This window comes from Python bivittatus, unplaced genomic scaffold, assembly GCF_059951505.1.
Source record: "Python bivittatus isolate LINGU-HERP-01145 unplaced genomic scaffold, Pbiv_v1 ctg000200_np1212, whole genome shotgun sequence".
In the NCBI taxonomy this organism is placed as follows: Eukaryota; Metazoa; Chordata; class Lepidosauria; order Squamata; family Pythonidae; genus Python; species Python bivittatus.
Genome location: NW_028277040.1, coordinates 15,099,016 through 15,123,196, shown reverse-complemented (window position 1 = coordinate 15,123,196; position 24,181 = coordinate 15,099,016). Strand labels below are relative to the sequence as shown.

The window sequence follows — 24,181 nt, the reverse complement described above, 5'->3', positions numbered from 1 at the left end:
TAAAATAACCATGTGTATAATTTGAGATAGAACTGTGTTCCTCCATAAATGTAAAGCTGCTTTTCTTGGAAGTTATAATTACCGGAATCTGATGAGCAATAAAGGAAAAAAATCATGATGCATACTGCTTGAGTAAATGTTTGAGTTATAAAGCCATTAGTGAGTAATAGCCAGATGGCTAACATCATGCTCAGGGCATCCTAAATCTCAAAGTGTAAGACAAATAAGACTTAACAGAAATGCTTATACCATTAGTCCATCATTCTCAAGTGAATTCTAATATACATCCATTGAAGTATCTTATTGTAGGCCATTGTCTAGGCTTGATTATTCATTGCTCTTTGGACCATGTTGATGGTATCCATTATATCTCATCACAGCTCCTTACAATACTAGCAGTTTTGAGAAAGGGTTCTCTCATGAATGTTGGGTGATTCAACTTTTAAGGAAAGATTGAACTAGATCAATAATGCTTAATGCTCTACGGTAGAAGCATTGCTTAAGTTGCAAATGATACTTATTTATGACCGTCCTGTTGGTGAAACACTAACTTAAAAAGCTTCTGAGTCAAACTTTAATATGTCCTGCATTCTGGTGAAAAAGCACATTGCAGTCTATTCAGTAAGCGAGATGTATAGAGAAAGAGAAATTGATGCTAGGAAACTACTATCAGCCTACATTGTAAATAGTTCCCACATGTGAAGTTTACCATATGGAGCATCTCTCACATAGCCTCCTTTTAAGATGTCTTCCACATGATGGCCAAAATACAGGAATAAGCGATGAATTAGACTGTTTTTATATGAACTGTAACATTTCCCCTTTTCTATTCATTTCAGATGTGGAGTTTAAATTTGGCTTTCATTACCATTGGCAGCCGTGGATGTCTCTTCAAATGAGCCTCTTCAACATTCTTCTCTAGTTTTATCATCATGCCATGGATTATAGAGTTGCTGGACAAAATTATCTTAAAGTTTCTTTGACCCTGACACACGTTCAGACAATGAAATGGCTTTCTCCAAGAATAATCCCAATACTAGACGGCATGTTTTCATGGAAGCTGGCTCATGGAAAAAAGAAGAGAAAACTATCTAAAATTGTTAGTTAAATACTTTAGTGAAAACAAATAGAAATCCATCTAAAGTATTTTTTTTTAATATGGCTTTTGAAAGTCAAGAGAGAAATATCATGGTGAATTAAGATTTCCAAAAGGTTCCAATAAATGACAGAATTAATCACTTTGATCAGGATGTTTTTTCCCAGCCAGATTGGAAAATAATTATCACTTTTTGACAGCTTCTGTATCTTGACTGATTCCCACTGATAACATATTGTAGAAATAATTCCCAAAATACTAATCAAAATAACCAATAAAATGCTTGCTGTTTGATGGTGAATAAACTTTTAATATCTTCATCATTCCATGCTGGGTACTTTCCTCCATTTTAGTGGGAAAAAAATAATCAGCTTTTATTACCCTGCAGAGGAAGAGTAGCCATATAGTCTTTTCCATCAAACAAATATGTCTTGTGCCATTTTAAGGATCAACAAAGTTATTGTGATATGTGGAGATTTATATGCATAAATGGAAAATAATACTCAAGATTGGATCAAACACTGAAGCTAACGAGCTATAGTGAGTTTCCTACCTGTCTGCAACATCTGATATACTTGTACATATGTACATAATCTCCAAGAGAGCTACTTTGTGTAAAGCAACAACAACACACAGTCACTTTTGCTAAATAATTTCAATGGAAAATCTTTTTTGCGCTTTCATGGAAGTGAGAATCAAATGCTTCCTATGAATGTTAAAATTGGCAAACAGCGGTCACTGTGCTTATATTTTTTCACATATTGGATTATATGTGGGCTAGAGATTTGCTTTTTTTAAAAATTGGTTATTTATTTTTTGAAGTTGGACTTTCAGCAGCAGCAGCAGCAGCAGATGATGATGATGATGATGATGATGATGATGATGATGATGATGACTAGATCATCATCAAGCCTACCTGAGGTTCTTGGTGGAGGTCAGCCTGCAGCCCCTTTAACCCAGTGAATAATCAGGTACTGAATGTTCCTCATGATGTGCACTTCAGACCAGGGTCAACAACTACTGTATCTTCCTTAACCCAGTATTTTCCAGCAGTATTGGCTTCCTACTTCCTTATCTAGAGAGCACCAGATTGGAAAAAGCAGGTCTGTAAGAAATATTATGATTTTATACTTATATCTTGTCATTAAGATTGTAAGGGTGCACACAATCAGGGCAAGCCGCTGCATTTAACTACTGTAACATACAAAATCTGCCTCAGAACGTTCCAAACCTGAAGGACATTCCAACTTCAAAGTAGACCCTCTTGAGTTTTGTGGAAGTGATCAAACCCTGAAACTGGCTGTATTGTGTCAAAATGGGTCTGTTTCAGTCCAGCATGTTATATAAATGGAGAGTCCAGTCAGAGGAATTCAGGAAGTTGACCAGCATGGACTAGAAAGTGGTAGCTCTCTTCCCATACCACTAACGAGCGTATGAAATGCGCTGCCTGTGATTCAGGCTGGAGCAAACAGCCATCAAGACAGTCTGATTCTTCCTGTTTGTCTAGTCCAGAGCTGCTGACCTAACCATATCTGATGGCAGCAAATTTCACAGCTTAACTATGCATTATGTAAGGTACTTTCTTTTACTGCTTCTGAATCTCTTGCATTGGTTTTTAATAGATGACCCAGAGTTCTAATGTTGTGAGGGCAGGGTCAGGGGAGACCCTCTATCTACATTTTCTGTAATATGTATGATATTATATACATCTATCATATCTACTTTTCCTGCTTTTGCTCCAAGCTAAAAGCAACCATTCTCCCAGTTTGAAGTGTTCCTTTAGGAACTCACTGCAATCCCTGTTTTATTTTACTAATAATATGGAATCATAAGCAAATGCACCCACTTCATTGCTCACTTTTGATTCTAGCTCATTTTCAAATATATTTTTAAAAATCATCCCCAAAAGCTCATGCTTGACAGTACTTACTTGGAACACCTCTCCAATTTGAAATTGTTAATTTATCCCTGTCTTCTGTTTCCCAGTTTTGGGGATAATAAAATAAAACAGGGATTCCATGGGTGCAGAGTTTATTCAGAAGTCTTTGAAAAATGATTTTATGAAAGATTTTTTGAAAGTCCAAGTACACAATGTTGATAAAACTTTGTGCCCAAGTATACAGTGTTGATTTTAAAAAATCTAGATTCATCAGGCAAGCAAAAGCTAAATTGGCTCCTTGTCTGCAAAGCTTATTCCCTTATCAGGTAATTTTTTGTGGTTTCTGGTGAATCCAAAATAAAATAAACTTTGATTGTGTATCACTTTAGAACCAAATGTTATTAGAGTTGTGATTTGTGTCTTTGGGCCCACTGAGAAAACCAGTCTATCAAAACTATCCATGAGGATCCATGTCCCAAATCTAAGCACTTTCCACTATAGCAGTGTTAGAATTCTCAGATCTGTAATTCTGATAGCTGGTTATGATGTGTTTTGACAGTGGTTTCAGGTGGATCTGATATGGATTCGATCCACATTTTGTGCCATACTGATGTCAAAAGTCATCAGCTGCCATAGTTACAGCTGCTATCTGGAACTTGTATGAATTTATACATTTTTGTGGGTCAAAGGGTATATGGATCTGTAGTTCTTTTGTGCCATAGTGGTGTCACCAGTTGTTGAATTGTGGTGGCTCATTCTCTGCAAACAAATGCAATCTTTGATTTGAAGATGATTTCATGTGAATCCCTTGCAAAATTAAGAGGAACTGTACTTGGACCTATGTTTTTGCATCATGGCAGAGCTTACAATGGTCAGATCTGCGATAGTTAGGATGAAAGCCACATGGACAGACATGATCTATTGATTACGGTTTCAGGGGAATTCCAGGTTAAAATGATATGAAATCAAGATGCTCTATGCTTGATTTTTGATGGACCCAACCTTACTTGCTTTAGGCATTTATGCACCGTGGCGTGGGAAGGAGGGATACTATTTGCTGCTCCTTGAGGGAGGGGCACGCGGAGCAACATGATATTTGCCAAGGCCAACAGAAGTGACAGCAGGCTGCCTCAAACAGCAGACAGACATTTTGAAGTACAACTTCCAGAATCCCGCGTTGTGTGGAACTAGCTGGGGGTTGACTTTCAAGCCATCTGCAAGGCACCAGGTGGCCTCCGGAATGGGGCATCTCCCGAAAGCAAGCGCCGCGCAGGTGAGGGTCGAGAACAGAAGCTCTTCGCGGGCGAATCTTCTTCTGCCTCCACCCCCTCCGTCACGTGCACGTAGGGGAGCCGCCTCCTGCCCCGGCGCGGGCGGGGAGCTGGGAGTCGCTCCTTCGCGTCGCGGCGGCTCAGCTGCCGCCGGGAGCCCGCGCTCCCTCCTTTGGCCGCTCTTCCCCGCCCGCAATATGCCTCCGCTGCCCTCCAGCTGGTCGCCATGCCGGGGGTTCGCGGGCGTCCGCCGACCTCCTCGCTGGTGGGATTGGCCGCCGCGTCGCTTTTCCTGCTGCTGCTGCTGCTGAAGAGCCGCCCGGGCTCCGCAGCCTCCACCGGCGCCGTCGAAGGCCTTCAGCAGCGGCAGCAGCGAGTTGGGCTGTCGGCTTCCCCCTCCTCCATGGCTGCTCCAGGTAGGTGTCCTCTTTTCGGGCCAGGCAGTGGCCAAACGTTTCTCCCTGCGGCCCAAACGCCGCCAGGGCCACCGCGGCTTTCGATGGCATCCTCGGCGCCCCTTTCGACGCCTGGGGCCCTTGCAAGGGATGCCCGTCCTCCCTCCTCGCGGCTTCCAGTCGGCCGAGAGGCGAGCCGTCCCCTTTCCTTTCGTTCGCTTTATGACTCGGAATGGGCTTCCCTCTCTCTTCATTTTATTCCTCGGAAAGAAGCAGTTGGCGCTTCCTCCTTCGCCTGGAGGACGTCGCTTTCCCTTGGATGGCGGGGGCTGCGACGGATTTCTGTCCGGCTCTTGGAAGGCTGGAGGCGTGAGGTTCGCAGGGAAGGAGAGAGTGACTACTCGTTCCCGGGGCCCGCTGCGCCGAAACACTGCATCCCCCACCCGCAGTGATGTAAAGGGCCTCCTTGTTTTCTCACAGAGTTTGCGGCAACCCCAGCTCCCTTCCTTTTCCCGCCGTCTCCCCCCCCCCGCCCCGTTGCACCCTTTCTCCCTCACTTTTGCATCAGCCCCGTCTCACGACTTTCCTTCAGATGGATGAGGACCGCGAGGACGCTAGAACCGATTTTTCTTAAGTTAAAAAAAAGAGAGAACGCGTGCGGGGAGGGGGGCAATCTTCATCAAAAGGTTCTGAGATGTTTAATGAGGAGGAAGGGAAGATTTGTTTTCCCTCGGTAGGGAAATGAGGTTGGCTTCCATGGGGGTGTGTGTATGTAATGGTATGCTAGCATAAACCTTCTCTGGCCCCACATATTGCCCCACACTCTCCATCTGGAGAGTGTGGTCTGCCTCTTCTTTATCCACCACCTTGCTTTTATCTTTTCTAATCAGACCCTCCCCTCCCTTTAGGTTGTGTCCATCCCCTCAATTTGCACCTGCAGGCAGCTTTTCCCCAGGTGGTAGGTAGGTGCCTTCTTCTGATGCCTCAGCTTTTCCTTTAAATCTGGCAGCCTCCCCTTTCCTCATGGGACTGCGCTAGGCTGCATGTGCGGCTTGCTTGTTGTTCATGGATAGCGTTGCTGGGGAAGGGTCTTGACCACTGTGTGCTTAATGAGGCGGCTCCCTTGCCTCTCGGGAGGTGTGAATTAGCCCTCCGGTTGCTCTTCCCTCCCCACTATGGGGTTTAATCGCTCCTGAAGAGCAGCTGCAGTTCTACTTTAAAGCTTATATGAAAGCAGCTCCTTTGGCATATGGCGACTTGATTGTCTTTCACAATTCCCCTGTAACCACAGAAAGGAAAATATCTTATTCTTACTTGTACAAGATGTCTCTAATTTGTAGGTTGGGGTACATTATTTAAGCAGAAAAGAGTTTTGGATTTCCTGCATCTCAAAATCGCATTGCATGTGCGCGTGCATATATATCTAGATATTGTTTACAGTTCCATATTAGTGCAAATGTTGTTTGAATGTGCTGTTAAAAAACAACTCCATTTTCTGCTTTCATTTGGCATTGACTCAATTAATGCCACATATGACACATTCAGGCAGAAGTGCACATATCCAGTGATCTGTGACTGCATCTTTGGCTGCTTAATTTACAAAAGAGAAGTGTTGGCTTGTGATGCTGCCTGTAATTTTTAATGATAAAGAAAGGTGTTGTTTTTCCTTTCTAATCAGAATGTGCTTTACTGGCTCCTTTTCTCTTAAGTCTTCAGATATTATAGTGTGTTGGGTTTTCCTTTTAGCCCTGGAATATATTCTGTAGGTGACTTGAAAGTGGTCTTTAGTCTGTAACATAATATTGAATATGCCTTAAAAGTAAGCATATTAGAAGTTAGAAGTTCAAGCTTGGATCTAGGCAGCAAAGGCTATCTTAACCCCCTTTGATGACTGATACAAATCTGTGAGCTCATTTGTTTTTCAGTGCTGAGCAAGGAGTGCACACTTCCTGCCCTCCCCACATGCATACCCTCCTGCCAGTGGTGGGTACCATGTTCCAGAAGAAGATCCTGAAATCAATCTTGCTTTGCAGATTTTCCTACGTTATAGTTGTGGTATGAAGGAGTTGGTACTCAGAGTTCTATTATGAAGCCTTGTTTTTAATGTTTGGGATCAGGAATACTTGAAGTTAGCATAACAATAGGGTCATTTTTTTCCAGCAGCTCATTATTTATGTCTTAAGCATCATAGTGTTAATTCAGTGTAGCATGAATTTCTCTTCAGTGAGAGAGTCAAGAATATATTTATGCTTTATAGAAATGTTGACTCTATAAAGGGTTAAGCAGCATCCATGTGAAAGATATAGTGATATGACTAGATGAAGCTGGTATTACTAAAAGTAAGATTAAGAATGGGGATAATTTTGGTCCAGATTTTTATCCAACCTGAGCTTATTTGCACTTCTTAGGTAGTATGTAGACTGGAGCATAGTTACAATTTGGGTCATTCATTCTTCTGAATTTTCGAATACATTTATTGTTTCAACAGCAGAATAAAAATAAAGTGGGGATTAAAAACACATTGTGGAAAATGTCATGAAAATGCACATATTTTTAGGTTTTTGGGCTTTTTAAAAAAATGTAGAGTGCCACTAAAATTCAGTGAATTTATTATGGCCTGAATGTGAAACTGACAGACCAGGAACAGACTGATTTGTCTATCCTTAGCTGAGCTACATTGTTTTTGAAATCTGTATGTTATTGTTCCAGAGAGAAAATAATGAAAATTGTGTTATGCTGGATTTCAGCCAACTAATTGCCATTTTAAATAATGGAAAGTTTATTGTTTTTCTTTTAAAAAACTTCAGAAAAATATGGGTAAAACAGAAGGAATCAAATCTATTTGTTTATTTTATCATGTTTGAAACAAGGATGTCAAATATTTTACAATGACAAATCATAAAACAGTTTATATAAACAGTTCAAAATTTGCTCAGTTTATAGAACAGATCTTCATTTTTATCTTGTTTGTAGATAAAGCTCAGGATGAGGGGCTGTGGTGGAGCAGGGGGAGTGAATGATCTGAACCAGTGCAACAAAATCTCAGGTTGAATACATATCATATATTGGGAAAGATAAATCCAGAAGGATCCCAGCACAGGTGAAATAAATGAATACATTTATAATAAATTATAAATAAATGAAATTGTTCAGTGCGAGGATAATTTGTTTAAGAATAGAGGTCTTATCTTTTACTGGGAAAAGTAAAAGAAGCTCGAAATCTTGTGTGGGAGGGATTTTTTTTTTTCTAGAAATAAAAATATTATCTGATAAGAGTCTTTTAAAACTGGATGTGAGGACACTGATTCTGATACAGAATTTGGTGTAATAATTATACATTTGATTATAATATTATAGATTATATCATGAGAGCCAGTTTGGTCTAGTGGTTAAGGCATCAGGCTGGAAACCAGGAGACCGTGAGTTCTAGTCCCGCCTTAGGGACAAAGCCAGCTGGATGACCTTGGGCCAGTCACTTTCTCTCAGCCCTAGGAAGGAGGCAATGGCAGCCACTTCTGAAAAACCTTGCCAAGAAAACTGCAAGGGCTTGTCTAGGCAGTCTCCAAGAATTGGACATGATTGAACAGATTAAAAAAAATTATACCATACAGTGTGTATGTATTCAAGTCATTGATGAATTGCTTTGTCTTCAGTCTTGCCAGCAGTCCTGCTTCAGGGGCCTTGAAGCAGCTGTAATAAGTCTCTGGCTATGAATGCTTCAAAAAAAGAATGATAAACAAATAGAGGAAAAAATGAGATCCCAGAAAATAAGATAGAAATAGTAACCAGAGAAATGACCTGGATGTGGCATCATTGGGACCGAGAGGAAGAAATTCATCTGAGACTGAATGTAATTTTGGACAACCTGGGGAAGGCATTAAGGAGAGGGGTGTTGAAGTTCTAACAGAATCTGGAATGAGAAGAAGAAGATGTGGGTACAGAAGCGGACAGAATGGGCACAACCAACACAAATTATGTAAAGATAAAAATGTTTCAGGAGATATACCTGTGTACTCTGTCAGGAAGATGACAAGAGACCAAATTATATAACAATACTTCAAAACTAAGTTAATTCTGCCCAAAGAAACTTCTGTTAGAAGATTGTGAGGAAAGAATATAAATTTGACTTGTTTGATCAGGGGTAAAATAATAAGTACTTTTAGAAAAGGCTGAAAACCCTTAATATATTTTTTACTGAAAACAGTTAAAAATTACCTGGGTGATTTTTGCTTTTCTTAATTAAAAAGGGTTGGATATGGGGAGAGGGGAAATGTATGAAATTTTAAAGGGGGAGGAGAGAAAATAAGCTTATTTGTAACTGCTGTAAAGAAGATCGGAAGTCACTTCTTTTTTCTAATATCTTTCTTTTCTTTCCTGCATTTTTGCTTAACTGTTTTATATTTTTTCATGTTTCTTTTATTCATGTAAATTTTTTTTCAATAAAAAATATTTTAAAAAATTATTTGCATAGGATTTCTGCATGTGAACATGTCTATTATCATACCAAATATCAGAATACATGCATCTGTGTTTTCATACATTATTAAGGAGGAAGAGCTAGAGAGCTGGGCAGGGTGTATAAGTCTGCCCTTGTTTGTGGATGCTTCCTTGCCTTAACCATAGTTTTACTAGAGGCATTGTATTTCTTCACCATCTTCAGCTCAGGACATTAGTCCTGAGAATTGATCCTATAGAATAGGAGAGTGCTTTACACTCTAAGAATAAAGGAGAAATGCCATGACCAAACTTCCTCAGTCTAAATATGCAATATAGAGGTTATAATAATTCCTTAGACAAGGAACCCACAGTGTTTTTCAGGCTAAGGGCTACCCTCAGTCTTGCAATAGCATGCTGTGGACTATACCCCCACAAGTAGATAGTGGAGGGACAAAGAAGTATTGAATCAGGAAATTTAATTTGAATTTAAATAAATATAAATAAAATTTCCTCTTTCATATCAAAAACTAGCTGGAAGCAATCCTGGGTTCACATCTAAAGTTTTTGAGGGTAGTGCGCAGCCCTGAGGCTTCATGCTGTGCATTTTTTTGTTGTTGTTGTTGAGTGGTTGAGTATGATGACTTCAGCATAATGCATGTGAGGCTCTTTGAAGCCTCTGAAGAATTGCAAACATTTAATTTAAAAATGGAGTTATGATGCTAGCAACTAGTAACACTAAGCCACTTGAGTTTTCTGACTACATAGTGGTCCAACCCTTCTATAGATGTGATCCTTTCCAAATATTTGTTGGGGGAGGAGCTCAGGTTGCTTCAGCACAGCTTGATACATATCTCTTTTCACCTAGGAGCTGCACGCACATCATCTTTTCTGATTCCCCTTCTATTAGACTTGGTAATTGTAGGCTGTTGAACTGCTCAGTTTGTTGAATAGCTTCAGCATACATTTTAGTGGGGGTTTTGTGTGACCTTACTGTAATTTAAACTCGCATAAAAATATTTTATGATCAGAAATAGAAGATGAGGATAATGAACTCAGACTATTGGTAGGGAAGGAACATGAACAATTGGAGATTTGTGCTATAAAGAAATAGGTGTTACAAAACTCATATAAAAATAATAATAAATTTAGGATAGGCCTGTAGAAATAATGGGGAGAATATGATGTGGTTCAGTATTGTAAAATACAGTAATACAGCTCTTTGTAAGATAAGTACCCTGCTCGAGAAAAAGAATGCACACTAAGCCGTGCAAAGGTTCATTCACATTAGAAAGTTTGAAGGTTTTAAAAATTGTAAAAAAGAATACATATGAAAGCTTTAAAATGTATTGAAAGATAACAATCCTAACCATACTTAATTTGGAAATACAGTCAGGTCTAGAAATATTGGGACATCGACACAATTCTAACATCTTTGGCTCTATACACCACCACAATGGATTTGGAATGAAACAAACACAATGTGCATTAACTGCAGACTGTCAGCTTTAATTTGAGGGTATGTACATCCAACTCAGGTGAACGGTGCAGGAAGTACAACAGTTTGCATATGTGCCTCCCACTTGTTAAGGGACCAAAAGTAATGGGACAGAATAATAATCATAAATCAAACTTTCCCTTTTTAATAGTTGGTTGCAAATCCGTTGCAGTCAATCACAGCCTGAAGCCTGGAACGCATAGACATCACCAGACGCTGGGTTTCATCCCTGGTGATGCTCTGCCAGGCCTCTACTGCAACTGTCTTCAGTTCCTCCTTGTTCTTGGGGCATTTTCCCTTCAGTTTTGTCTTCAGCAAGTGAAATGCATGCTCAATGGGATTCAGGTCAGGTGATTGACTTGGCCATTGCATAACATTCCACTTCTGTCCCTTCAAAAACTCTTTGGTTGCTTTTGCAGTATGCTTTGGGTCATTGTCCATCTGTACTGTGAGGCGCCGTCCAATGAGTTCTGCAGCATTTGGCTGAATGTGAGCAGATAATATTGCCCAAAACACTGCAGAATTCATCCTGCTGCTTTTGTCAGCAGTCACATCATCAATAAATACAAGAGAACCAGTTCCATTGGCAGCCATACATGCCCACGCCATGACACTACCACCACCATGCTTCACTGATGAGGTGGTATGCTTAGGATCATGAGCAGTTCCTTTCCTTCTCCATACTCTTCTCTTCCCATCACTCTGGTACAAGTTGCTCTTGGTCTCATCTGTCCATAGGATGTTGTTCCAGAACTGTGAAGGCTTTTTTAGATGTCGTTTGGCAAACTCTAATCTGGCCTTCCTGTTTTTGAGGCTCACCAATGGTTTACATCTTGTGGTGAACCCTCTGTATTCACTCTGGTGAAGTCTTCTTTTGATTGTTGACTTTGACACACATACACCTACCTCCTGGAGAGTGTTCTTGATCTGGCCAACTGTTGTGAAGGGTGTTTTCTTCACCAGGGAAAGGATTCTTCGGTCATCCACCACAGTTGTTTTCCGTTGTCTCCCGGGTCTTTTGGTGTTGCCGAACTCACCGGTGCTTTCCTTCTTTTTGAGAATGTTCCAAACAGTTGTTTTGGCCACGCCTAATGTTCTTGCTATCTCTCTGATGGGTTTGTTTTGTTTCTTCAGCCTAATGATGGCTTGCTTCACTGATAGTGACAGCTCTTTGGATCTCATCTTGAGAGTTGACAGCAACCGATTCCACATGCAAATAACACACTTGAAATGAACTCTGGGCCTTTTATCTGCACATTGTAATTGGGGTACTGAGGGAATATCACACACCTGGCCATGGAACAGCTGAGAAGCCAATTGTCCCATTACTTTTGGTCCCTTAACAAGTGGGAGGCTCATATGCAAACTGTTGTACTTCCTACACCATTCACCTGAGTTGGATGTACATACCCTCAAATTAAAGCTGACAGTCTGCAGTTAACGCACATTGTGTTTGTTTCATTCCAAATCCATTGTGGTGGTGTATAGAGCCAAAGATGTTAGAATTGTGTCGATGTCCCAATATTTCTGGACCTGACTGTAGATACTAATGATGTTATTGGCATTGACATCTAAGAAAATATGCTGCCTGAGATACAAAGAATTGTGTCCAAAGGCTTCAGTGTATCTAGCATGATTTTTTAAAAAGTCTTTGAAGAATAAACCCTTATGCCACATCAGTCTGCTATTGAAAGTGTTATTTGATTTTATAAGGAGTTGCCACATGGCAAGTGAAGGAACCTTGTTTCAGGAGAATGTCTTCCATTGGAAGACTTCACTCTGATGCTAAATCTTGAAATTACTTTAATTTTATCTTTGTCCTTCTTTCGTCTCCTTTTTTCATCATGAGTTAATAGCTAATTGTGAAAGTAGTTGCTTTAAAATAAAGAACCATATCTTTTTATTAATAATTCTAAGAAAAAATACTGTCTTAATCTTTACTTAGAAGTAGGATATGTCGAATTCAGAGTTTATTGCCACATAGAATTGTGTTGGATTGCTATCTAAATAAAGTAAAACTACGGTATTTTGAATCAACTTTCAGCTTATTTTAACAACTTCAGTCAACTTTTAGCATATTTTACAGCTTGCTCATTAAAATAAAATATTAAACCCTGCTACTTAAAATAATAATAAAAAAAACTCATAATGTTGTCTTGCATGAAGTCATCTTGCATGCAACAATTCTATCTACAGGAATTTTGGCAGAAGAAAATCACGTTAGGTAGCACCATTTAACATCAGAACTGCTCCAAGAACTTCCAGCCAGATTCACATCTCTTGTTGCAACTGGTTCTTGGCTTTTATATCTAGCTTTTATTTCTAAGGAACTTTAGGGTTAACCTGTTTTGTTCTCTGATAAAACATGATCCACACAAAGAGTTTCATGAATAAGGGAAGGATTTGAACCCAGGTCTCCATCAAAATTCAACACTTTGCTGGTTTTACTATATATATTGGATGACAACTTCCATAATACTTGATCCTAATTGGGTATTCTAGCTGGTATGATGGGTTGTAGGCCAGCCATTTGGATAGGGTCAGTCTGGGGAAGCTGATGTAAGAATTGAGTACTTCCTACTTTTTTAACTGTATAGACGGGGAGGTGATTGAGCAGGATTTCTTGATTATTTATGTGTTGTTATTCTGTAGTAATTGATTTTCTTTTTGTTGAGATAATACATATCAGTACACATTTCTTTATTAGCATTAAGGTTTTTGAAACTAATAACTTGGCATAAAAAAAATATTTTCTGTTAAAGTCTTTTTCAAGAGAATCAGTTCTGCAAAGGTTGTATAATGTTGGTGATTTATCTTAGCTCACTGAGAAGCTTATTAGTTCTCTGTCCTCACATTTGCCTCCATTGATTGTTCATTAAATTTTTTGTAGAAGAACAAAGTTGGGGGGAAAAAAAAACACTTTCCACAAATGAGCTGCCTTTCATGTAAATATCAACTTTGCCGTTTAAATATTTTATCAGGTATATATTATTTACTAAAGTAGATTTAGCTTTTAAGTTTCATGAGCTGGATTATTTTGACAGCAGGTGTTTCATACATAATATTCCTGAAACAGAAAAAAAAAGGATGTCAGGCAATGGCATACGTTTAGAGATGTCTTACTTGTTGGATTTTGTAGTTATCTCTAATTGTAAATAGCAATTCTAAGGTGGTGTATTTGTATGGTGATCAGATTCAGTATGTGCCAGTTTTTCTGGCCATGTGTTGGCACCAGCACACCAGAAATTGTGATGTTGGATTGAAAATACATACGTTTTAGTGTGTGTGTATGCGCGCACGTGCACATGTGTGTATGAATCAGTTATATCTGCTAAGTTCTTTTTCATGTAAATTTCTCTTGGAGTAGCTGAATTTTATGCCTAACTGTTCCTGAACAGGGCTTTACCTTCTGTTTTTCTACAGTGAAAGTTATGGCTGCTTGACATCACGTTCCCTGTGGTGTTTCATGCCACATGGAAAGCCAGTTGTTGGTATGCTCCAGCTAAAGATTGCATTTCATTGCTCCAAAATTGACAGGTGGTCAGGTCACCCAAGGGACATTTTAAACTGGGAACTATATGGCAGTTGTCCGGTTCTGTGGGGAAAAAAGTCATGTATCTGTGCCTAGGGTACTTGAATTGAAAATAATGTATCTCTGCCTAGGGTACTGGAATCAGAAATGTTTCAACCAGCTCTGAAAGGTTTAAAAGTGGTGCATAGAATTCTTTCATAGTGCAGGGTGGTGGTAGAAATCTTAGAGTTTGAACAGTTTTACTGTCAAAAATCTAGCCCCCCCCCAAAAAAATGTTTACTATATGTCTTATCTTTGGTCAAAAGTCATCTATAATATACTATTATGTGTTTATTTACTTGTTTGCCACCGTTAAGATAAAAGCCATAACTAGAAGAAGATGCCTAGACTAAGATAATTGGTCCATGTCATCCTGTGTGGTTCCTGCCCCTGCTAGTTCAAATCTTTAAATTACAGTCATAAGAACTGGATTAATTCTGAAAACGTAGAGGTTGCAATCATATGCTCTGCCACTAAGCTATGGTTTCTCCCCTTGTAAGAGCTGCCTCACATTGCACATTGAAGCACTGTCAGCCCTAGCTAAAAAAACAGTGCTATATAAGTCAGGACTACTATTGTTGTAACAGCTATAGTAATTGAATCTTGCGAGTTTAAATGCTTCTCCTCTCCCTCACTTTATCTTTGTGTGGTCTAGGGAGAGGCCTGTATGAGATCTTTTCTCACATTAGTTTCTTGGAAAGGGCTTAATCCCTGCTTGGTCTGACTGCTCCTTTGGTAATAGCTCTTCCTTATGCCCTCTACAAGCGCTACCAGAATGAAAAGTTGATTGGTCCCATCTCTACGCCAGATCCCTAAGAATACCAGATATTGGACTAGTTACATGCATGTAACTAGTGAAGGGATGTCAAAAGGCTGGTTTGTGTGCCATTCGTAGATAACTGTCCAGTTTCTGGTGAATTGTCATTAAGCTGTGTAGTTGCTAGTTATTTTTGCAAAGAATACTAAACCAAATCTAACCCTGGGTTGAGGGCAATGTGATATTCTTCACACAGAAATTCATACAATTAAACAGCACATACCATCTGGACCTTTTATTTTTTACAAAGAGATATTGAGTGTTCAGTGCCTTTTTTGTAATTTTAAATGAATCAGGAAGTATAAGGATTTTAGTGAGAGGAAATTAAATTACGCTAGATGAAGTGTAGTATCTTGCTGATAGTCACTGTTTCTGAGTTCTGAAGATATGCTTGTTATTTGCTTTTTTATTTTCCTTCTGTGCTAGCCATCACACCTTTCTTCTATTGCTGCTTAAGAAATCAATGAAACACATTGGCTATTAAAATGGTGTAAAGAGGTTTCAAAAAAGTACTTACGATGCATGATAAAGTGCTGAAAGTGCCTCTGTTTTTTGTTAAGATGTTTAATGCAGTTATCTACGTCACAGGTTCCCAAACTTTCTTGGTTCCCTTTGTAACTCAGTAATTTTTTAATGGTGCTCCTAGGCCAAAAGAAATACCTATAGTTCCATCTATTAAGTAGTTAGGTCCAAAGTTAAAATACCCTGTGGAAACCCTGTGAATTCACTGCAGCATCCCGGAACACTGCAGCACACAGTTTGGGAACTGTGGATCTACATGTAATGCACACACATTCTCTATAACTCTTAATCCTTAGCTGATTCCAAACTGGATGTCTCTGTAATGGATGTGGGAATGACCTGGGGAGACAGGAGGAAGAGCCACAGACTGGACAACCATCACGCAAGAGGTATCTCAGCCCACAGAAGGAAAAGGGGCATCGGAAGCCTCTCAGAAGGGACCCTCCCTAGTTTTCTGGAAAGTAAAAGTAAAGGAGAAATACTTTCAGACTTGCACGATTCTGTTACTGTAACTTTACAATAAAAGTGTCAGGTTCAGCCCAAAGAACTCCAAGAGACAGTGCAAATACAGTTCTGTTGCGTTTATTAGCTTCCACCTCAAGACAGAAATCTCTCCAAACTGAACCTAAGTTCCCAAGCCAGCAAGCCACAACACCGTGAATTCCTTAGGGTGGTGCCAGTCTCATCTTCTTAAACTTCCCACGCTCCTGCTGGAGGCTAAGGAAACGCTTATCTCCCCAAGCGTGGCCTTCATAACAACATTCCATCACAAAAAGTAGTATTAGTACTCATGGTTCATGCATCTTGTCTGGAGTACTTTGAAGGGCTGACAGTCTCTCTGACTTTCAGTACTATCATCCTTGGAGTTCCTTTTTACCTGGATAATGATTACAGAAAGTGATGCTGTGGATTACTAGTCTCCCCCATCATATTTATAGTGTAGTCTCCTGGTCTATAAGTAACATAATCTTTATAGCCCTACAAGGCTTGAAAAGAGGACTAATTGTTGCCACATCCTCCTGCCTACTAAAACAATTTCTCAGCCCCTAGAGATGAATTGGCAGTGACTGAAAATAGAGCCTTTTGGTTGTGGTGTTTCAACCTGGTAATTAGATGTCAAAGGTACAAAGTTTGATGTCTTCTCTGAATCATTTTAATTGCTGAATTGTTTCAAATCTTTAAATCTCCATTTGTGTGTGTGTGTGTGTGCCTATGTATGTATATGTGTCTGTCTATCACCCTCCTAGTTTGTTACTGTGCTGATTTCTATGGTTTGCCTTTTTGATGTGGTGCTCTTAGAGTCCTTTCAGCTGAAGAAGCAGGATAAAAGTATCTTACAAAGCATGGAACCAAAAGGCAAAAATCCCACACTTCCAAGGTTCAGACTATGGGGTGGAAGAGTTGTGTGGGTGTGTATCTATATCCCTGTTTCCTGTAATGCAGTATACTTTTTGTGCACATAAAAAGGAATGGGCTACCCAACCTGAACTTGAAATTGGATTGACTCGAAATGGTGATCATAAAATGATAGTTGGGTTGTCATCATTTAGGGTTTTTTTTAATTGTATTTTATTTAGAGTGTGAACATCTTAGGTTACACAGTCTATTCAGAATGTGCTTCTTTGAAGTTGACATGGGAGGCTAATATGTTTACTTGCCACAGTTGTTTAAGAAGAATGTGCAGATTTGAAATTATATTAGAAAGTGAAAAAAAAATCTTAGGAGTTGAAATTACTGACACTGTATTTATGACTTGTGGAGTAAAGAGCTGGAAAACCTAATAATGGAGCATCAGTGGATCTAATTGTTTAAAAATATTAAACAATTTGCTTCCTTGGACTTGAAGTTGAAATTAATCAATTAAGAGGTTTTATTCCAAGTCTTTTGGACTCCTCTAGTAATGTATCATAAAGGATAGACTGTAAATTTTCTCTGTTACCGATGTAAGAAATTTGAGGGTACTTTAACTTGTATGTCTAGGTCTGGTTTCTTTTTGAAGAACACTGTAGGTGTGCAAATAGATAAATTATCCATTGCTGGGATAATGATCTGTTTTGAAAGGTAAACTTTATATTCATACAAGTTTTTGTTACATGAAAAATAACTTGTGATAGTAGCCACAAAATGTTACAATGTATATAAAGTTAAAGGGATAGGGATGAGTATTAGCTTTAAAAGCTTATATGATATGAAGCCAGAATATTTGTTATTATTTATTAAATTTATTATGGCTGTCCATTCCAGAAGACTCTGGGTGGCTTATTGCACATGCACGCACGTAAAGAAACAGAACAGCTCATCTGTAAAGAGAACCCGTCTCTCCCTGCAGCTGTTCTAGAAGGAAGATACAGCAAAATCCCTTGAGATATTCGATACTGCCCCTGTGGTACAGGTGCCATTGAAACCACAGTCCATGTTCTTTTGTACTGTCAGCGTTATAGGGACATTCGCTTTCAGCTGATTGCCCCTCTTTTATTTAAATTCCCCGGGCATTCCGATAATTTTTACTTGCATTATTTGTTAAATAATCAAGACAGATCTATTTCTTTAAAAGTTGCAAAATTTTGCTACATAATGTATAAGCTTCGCCCACAAATGGTTGCTAGTAGTTATTGATGAAAGGGGTAATATTGTGTCCATTTTATTGTATCTATTTTTATTGGTCAATGACCAAAATAAATATGATGATGATGATGATGATGGTAAAACGCCCAGAGAAAAGAAGAAGTAAATCCTGGGCAACATGGAACTATGGCGGCGGTGGGGAGGCATAACATTACTGGATATGTCCTCCCTGACAATCACTTTATTAATAGATAGTCCCTTTCATCATAGCCATTTAGCAGGATTGCCCAATATAGAGAGCCAGCATAGTAATTAAGATCTAGACTTGGACTAGGGAGACCCAGGTTCAGTTCTCCATTCAATCAAAAAGCTTTTTTTGTGACTTTACGTCAGCCACTGTCTTTTTTAAAATCTGGTTTATAGGACTGTTGTGAGTCCTAGGAATGTTCCAGAATAAAAAAATCTACCCACCAGCTCAAAAAAATTTAGTGGCCCCATTCTATATGACCACCCTCATCCTTTTAAGGCATTTTTGTGCATCAAAAAATACTGTCTAATACAGTAGTGGCTGCTTCATGGAACAGCTTTCTCCAAAAAGTTCTGCCTGGCTTCCTTCCTGGTTTTATTTTTAAGATGTTCTTGTTGCAGTCTTTTAATTTTGGGGAGATGGGTATGTTAATTAAAGGCTGATCGTTCCTGGCTGCCTGTTGTTAGAGAAAAAATAATTGTCTGTTCATTTATTTATGTTTTTTAATGTTATTATGTTATTAATTTATGTACACTGCCTTGGATGGTTTTGCTAAATGAAAATGCAAGATTAAAAATCTCCTTAATATTAAAAACAATAACCATGTTGACAAAGCTGCCTTAGAGCTTAAGGACACATGAAATTATTCTCTTGTTTACAGAAGCACTTAATAGTGTGTTAAGATGTGGAATAGTGATAGGCAGAGTGCTCTATAAAAGATAGCCAAAATTTATGAATCCTGATAGCTTAACAACAATAAAATCACTATCCCTGGCATTATACATCTGATAAGAAGTCAAACTGTGTTGCTGGAGAGGAATTTAGAGCTTGGACTTTATATCAAAAGACAGTTCTGTTCAGTTCTGAAATTTGAAACAAATCCTGGGCTAAGTTGCATATTTCTCAAAGATCTGAATTTGGAATGTGATTATTTGAAAAGAAGAAAGCAGCAATGTGAAATCTAAGCTTTGCCATTGAAACAACAATTTCCTAAGATGATGTGTGTACATTTATGTATTTTTTTTATCACATCCAACTTCAGGTGATTTTCTAAAATGTGTATTTTGTACTTAGTTATGGTGAATAGCTGTAGCAAATAGTTGTGGTTCCAGTACAGCTATACAGTATTTGCTTCCTAGTTGTTCCATATCCTCAGCATCTCTTGTTTTCTGCAAATTTGCAGGCTATAGTGGAGACAAAGAGCAGATGGGCATAAAACAACCCAATTTATCAGCCCTTGAAATTTGCTTTCAGAATATTGCTCAGAAGCTTCTGTTGTTTCATCAGATTTGTCTCTTATACAACTGTAAAAGCCTGCACAAATAGCATGTAGATCATACTGATCCAAGAGATGTGTTCAGACTTGAATGAACTGGAATAAATTTATTTGCTGCTGCTTCTGCAGATAAATTATTTGTTTTAGTCACAATTCCTTAAAATAGCTTAAAATATGTAGTATATGTAAAATATAAAATATGTACTATATGTGAGGGGGGGAAATCTGTTTTTGCATTGAAAGTTGGTTTTGGCTACTTCAGTTAGAACATTTTTGAGGGTCAAGCATGTGGAAATGCAGTTACCTGCAAGCTACATAGAAATGGATCCAATTCCCAGGATGGTCCCTACCATTCCAGAAGGCAGACTGGGGGTGGGTTCTGGAGGAAGGGGTTTCTAGCAGAATTATTCAGTACACTTGAATGGAAGTCTGGAATGCTGTTCTTTTGATATAGATTTTGAATGCATGAGATGATATAAAATATAAAGTTGGATCAACATATATGTTGTAACCAAGAATAACAAAGGTGAGGATAGTTCTCTTTTATGTCTTTCGTAAACCTCAATAAACGTTGAAAATTAATAGAGTGAGTGCACCAGCTGTTGCCCATCATTTCTCCATTTTTACTAATTATGATGATATTTGGATTTTAAGCAATTCAGATAAAATAAAAATATGAGAATTTCTGTTTTTGATAGTGTATTGTATGATTTAAGCCAGGAATAGGTTACATATTGACTTGATTGATAGACTGTAAAACATTGTACTTTACAGCTATGCCAATTGTGGTTTATTTAGAAAAGGCCATCATTATGTGATATAGGGACCTAATCTTAACTTTTGGAATCCATCGAAAGGGCAAAGCCTTTTATTCATAATATGATGACTTGCTCATAGCCTTTTTCACTGGGACAGGGGTAAAAAACAAAAACGATTTCCCGTTCCATTCTTTTAGTTTAAAATAGGATTTATGCACTAAAACGTTAAAAACAGTCCCATATAAGTTTTGCAATTCATATTTGAATGATACGTTAATCAGTTTAGATGTCTCCTTTCCTGAAGTATGCATTATGAATTCATAAAATTCATGGAACGCGTATCGTACGCATAAATGCAAATGTCAGTTCTTCCCAGTTTCCTCTGTTGCTGTTTTTTAAGGCTCCACTATGATGGCAGCTGAGCAGCCCCTCCTCCTTCTGTGGTGACATCTTTCTAAGAGAAACAAAACTACCTCCTACTCTCACCTTCTGCTTATCAGTTCACTAGAGGAAAGGTCTATGTTTGTGTGGCTACGCCACCTCCAGGCCTCGGTGACAGACCTACACAGAGAGGCACGGCTTCCCTGTGACTTGTCATACAGGGTTATGCTGAGTCTATTAACTACTTTGTTGTTGGCCTTCCGCGATACTGTGCATGCTGAGTTAATGTAGTGAGAAGGCTGGTATCTTCAGCATAACTGATTTCTTCTTTATAGGTCAGTGCACCTTTCATATCCCTAATAGGTCTGAGCAGGAAATAGCATGAGTGAGACATAGAAAATGATGGTGTTCGTTCAGCTAAGACCAAATAAATCACTCAGCATGGGAGCTCTGAGATCCTTAACATGTGAGATGGAAATGCATATTGGAGGCAACTTCTGGAAAATAAATCTTAAGCATACATCAGGAATGTTTGAAGTAGGGTGAACTGAAAAGGTAATAAAAAGTTCTCTGTGTCGATTTAGTGCTGAGGAAGAGAAGGTGAGATTCAATACATGCTTTATGAGATATGTTCTTTAAGCACCCCATTGGCTGCTTATTCCACAGTTAAGCATTTTCAGATTGAGAAATTTAGATGGAGAAGGACCAGGTTGGGAAACTATAGCCCATGGGGCAAATCTGGCCTTCCACCTGTTTTTGTAGAGCTCATGAGCTAAGAATGGACAGGCAGGCAGCAGAGTGCCAGGCCTGAGCCTCAGCTGAGTTCTTGGGGCCAGGGGCAGGGGGTTCTGGGTAGTGGCAGCCTCCTTGCTGGCGGGCTGGCACCATCCAATGGCTTCTGCACTCCTTGACCTACAGAACTGCCAGCCACATCCACGGAGGCAGAGGAGGGGCGGGATCTGGCCCTTTACAGAAAAAGTTTGCCAACCCCTGGCCAAGACCCTAGAAGAAGGCAACTTAACTGGGAAGGCCGCATGTGCCATGGCTATGACCATCTTCACCTAGTCTTCCCCTTCTCATCCTTACTATCATGACCGGTTGGCAAGATGTGAAAGAAATGGCAGAGATAGTAGACTTTTTTGAAGACGCCTTCAAGGATTACACTGCCACACATTTTTAAAATATTTCCCCTGAACCTTTTATAAGGCGGAGACTGTAGGGTTTAGGAAAAGAGAGCAAAGAAACTGCAAACTATTTTCAAGGAGCCTATAGAGAGAATGTGCTCAAGCCATGTAGAAAGTGTCCTCCAGCCTGCCAGAGAGTGGGGACAATGGTAGAATTCTAGGCGGCAACACCCAAAACTTTCAGAAAGTTAATTTTCTGGCTGGAGATCGGGAGACCCTCTTTTTGCTTTTCTGGGCTTATAGGCATAGCATTTTGGCAAGATTAGCCTCTTCTGGGAATTACATAGAAAGTTGCCAAAGGAGAATTTTTTGTGTGATGTAACTCCCAGGGTTTCCATAATCAGGATCTTAAATATATGTGAGGCTTTTTTCCTAACCTCTGAATAAGTATTTATTGACTGTCAGGCTCAGCATGCCTTCTTCAGGCACAGCTATTGTATCTCCTGATGGAAAAGATGCAGAAAGACATTCAATGACAAGACTTAGCATGATCTAAAATCCTTTGTTGTTGCTTTCTGGCAGTGTTCTATGTTAGAGATTAAAAGAATTGCTGTTCTGAGGGACTTGGCCCCTTTAATCTTATTTCATAGATGTGCCAGAGCTTTCGACAATCTGACTGGCATAGTTGTATTGTGACAGAAGATATTAAGAGTATCAGGTGGAGGAGACAGGCCTTGGCAGAGGAGAACCACCCCTCCCCATCCTTTCCTCCCAATGCAAGCCAGCCACTTGCCACGCAAAGTGGCAGCTTCTCACCAGCCTGGCAGAGAGTGGGAACAATGGTAGAATTCTAGGTTGCAACACCCAACATGTGGCCTTTTTAAGGTACCCTTCTAGTCCTTGGCTCTGCCAACTCTAATGGCACTCCATTGCTCTTATCAGTCTTCTTCCTGTCCTTCCCAGCAACCTGAGCAGCAGCCCATGGCAGCTGCCATTTCTGACAGCTCATGAAGCTGACTGGGATTGCACAGCGTCCCAGCAGCCTTTGAGATCCTCACTTGGTTTTCCACCACCTTTCCAAGCCCTCTCACCACTGAAGTTCTTCCAGATGATTATCCAGTGGCAGCTGCCATGGTATGTACTTATCCTTATCAGCTGATGATGCAGCACCACCAAAGATCCTACCACGTGTTTCTCCTCACTACTCTCACTGCTTGCTGACAACAAATGACTGTAGCAAAGGTTTTCAAACTTACTGAGGCCACAGAACCTGTGAGTTTTAAGTCCCCAGAACCCCTGATTAAGAGGTGAACTCTGGTGATAGAAAATTGGCTGTGTTTGAACTTTATTTTGTCCTTAGACTCGCTAGAAAATCCATCAAGTTCTCACAGAACCTTAGGATTTGATGGAACACAGTTTGAAATACCCTGGATTATATTCACTAATGCCCAACTATAAGAGTAATATGCACAGTGGGTGGAGTTAAATGCCATGTTCTCCCCTCTGTTGGCTCCAGTGAGGTGACAAGAGACATTTGTTTGATATCTGGAGTTAGCAAAACAAGCATTCACAATAAATAGCAATGCAAATTTGGTTTCTAGATTAAGCAACACAATGGTGACATACAGTGTGCTAGTGATGAGCACATTTTCTCAAATATGATTTGCAGTTAATTTTTTAAAAATGTTTCAAAGATGATCTGAAACATGTTTTTTGAATTAAGTAATTTTAAAGAAAGGATTATGTATCATTTTCATGGCTGTGTCCCTCTCAGCCTGAAGGAGGATTCATTTCACTTCCTATTTCAAATTACTAGCAGATAGGAGTTTAGGGAAAGGGTTGCCAAGAGCCAATGAAGCTCAGATGCATGTGCGTATAATAGAAACCCAGGCCAGTTCAAATATAAATCCAAGAATCTATTTGTGCTCAAGGAACAAATATTATTGTGCTTAAGTACCCCTGAAGAAACAAACTTTGGGAAGTCCTGGCCTCAGAAAACATTTCTTTTTTGGATTTGGGAAACAAAAGTTAGGCAATTCTATATGTTTCATTGATAATAATTCCTTTTCAGTTCAGTCCTTGTCTTTAGGCATATATCTGTAGAACTGAAGCTTTTATATGACAGCCATATAAAAGCTTCATATGTTCAAAAGCTTCATATTCATTTTATATTCATCTCTTTGGGGATGTTAAGCTCAACTCTAGGGGTACTGAACACCCATAGAGAGGATGGCATACAGTTAGTACAAAATGAAGAAGTGATATTGCTATATAAGCACTATTTTATCCTAAGAAACAAGAACAACTTGTTATAGGAGAGCACTGCCTCTACATGTGTTGAAGGAAC

At 39.3% G+C, this 24,181-nt stretch overlaps 1 protein-coding gene across 1 annotated transcript in view; it reads left to right on the top strand.

Moving 5' to 3' along the window:
- Positions 1-4,351: 4,351 nt before the first annotated feature.
- The window catches only part of FAM171B (family with sequence similarity 171 member B), a 45,636-nt gene continuing 25,806 nt past the window's right edge, over positions 4,352-24,181 (top strand). The window contains exon 1 of the mRNA XM_088135729.1: positions 4,352-4,662. Within this exon, the coding sequence (XP_087991855.1) occupies positions 4,473-4,662 (190 nt within the window). The 5' untranslated portion in view covers positions 4,352-4,472. The remainder of the gene's footprint in view (positions 4,663-24,181) is intronic.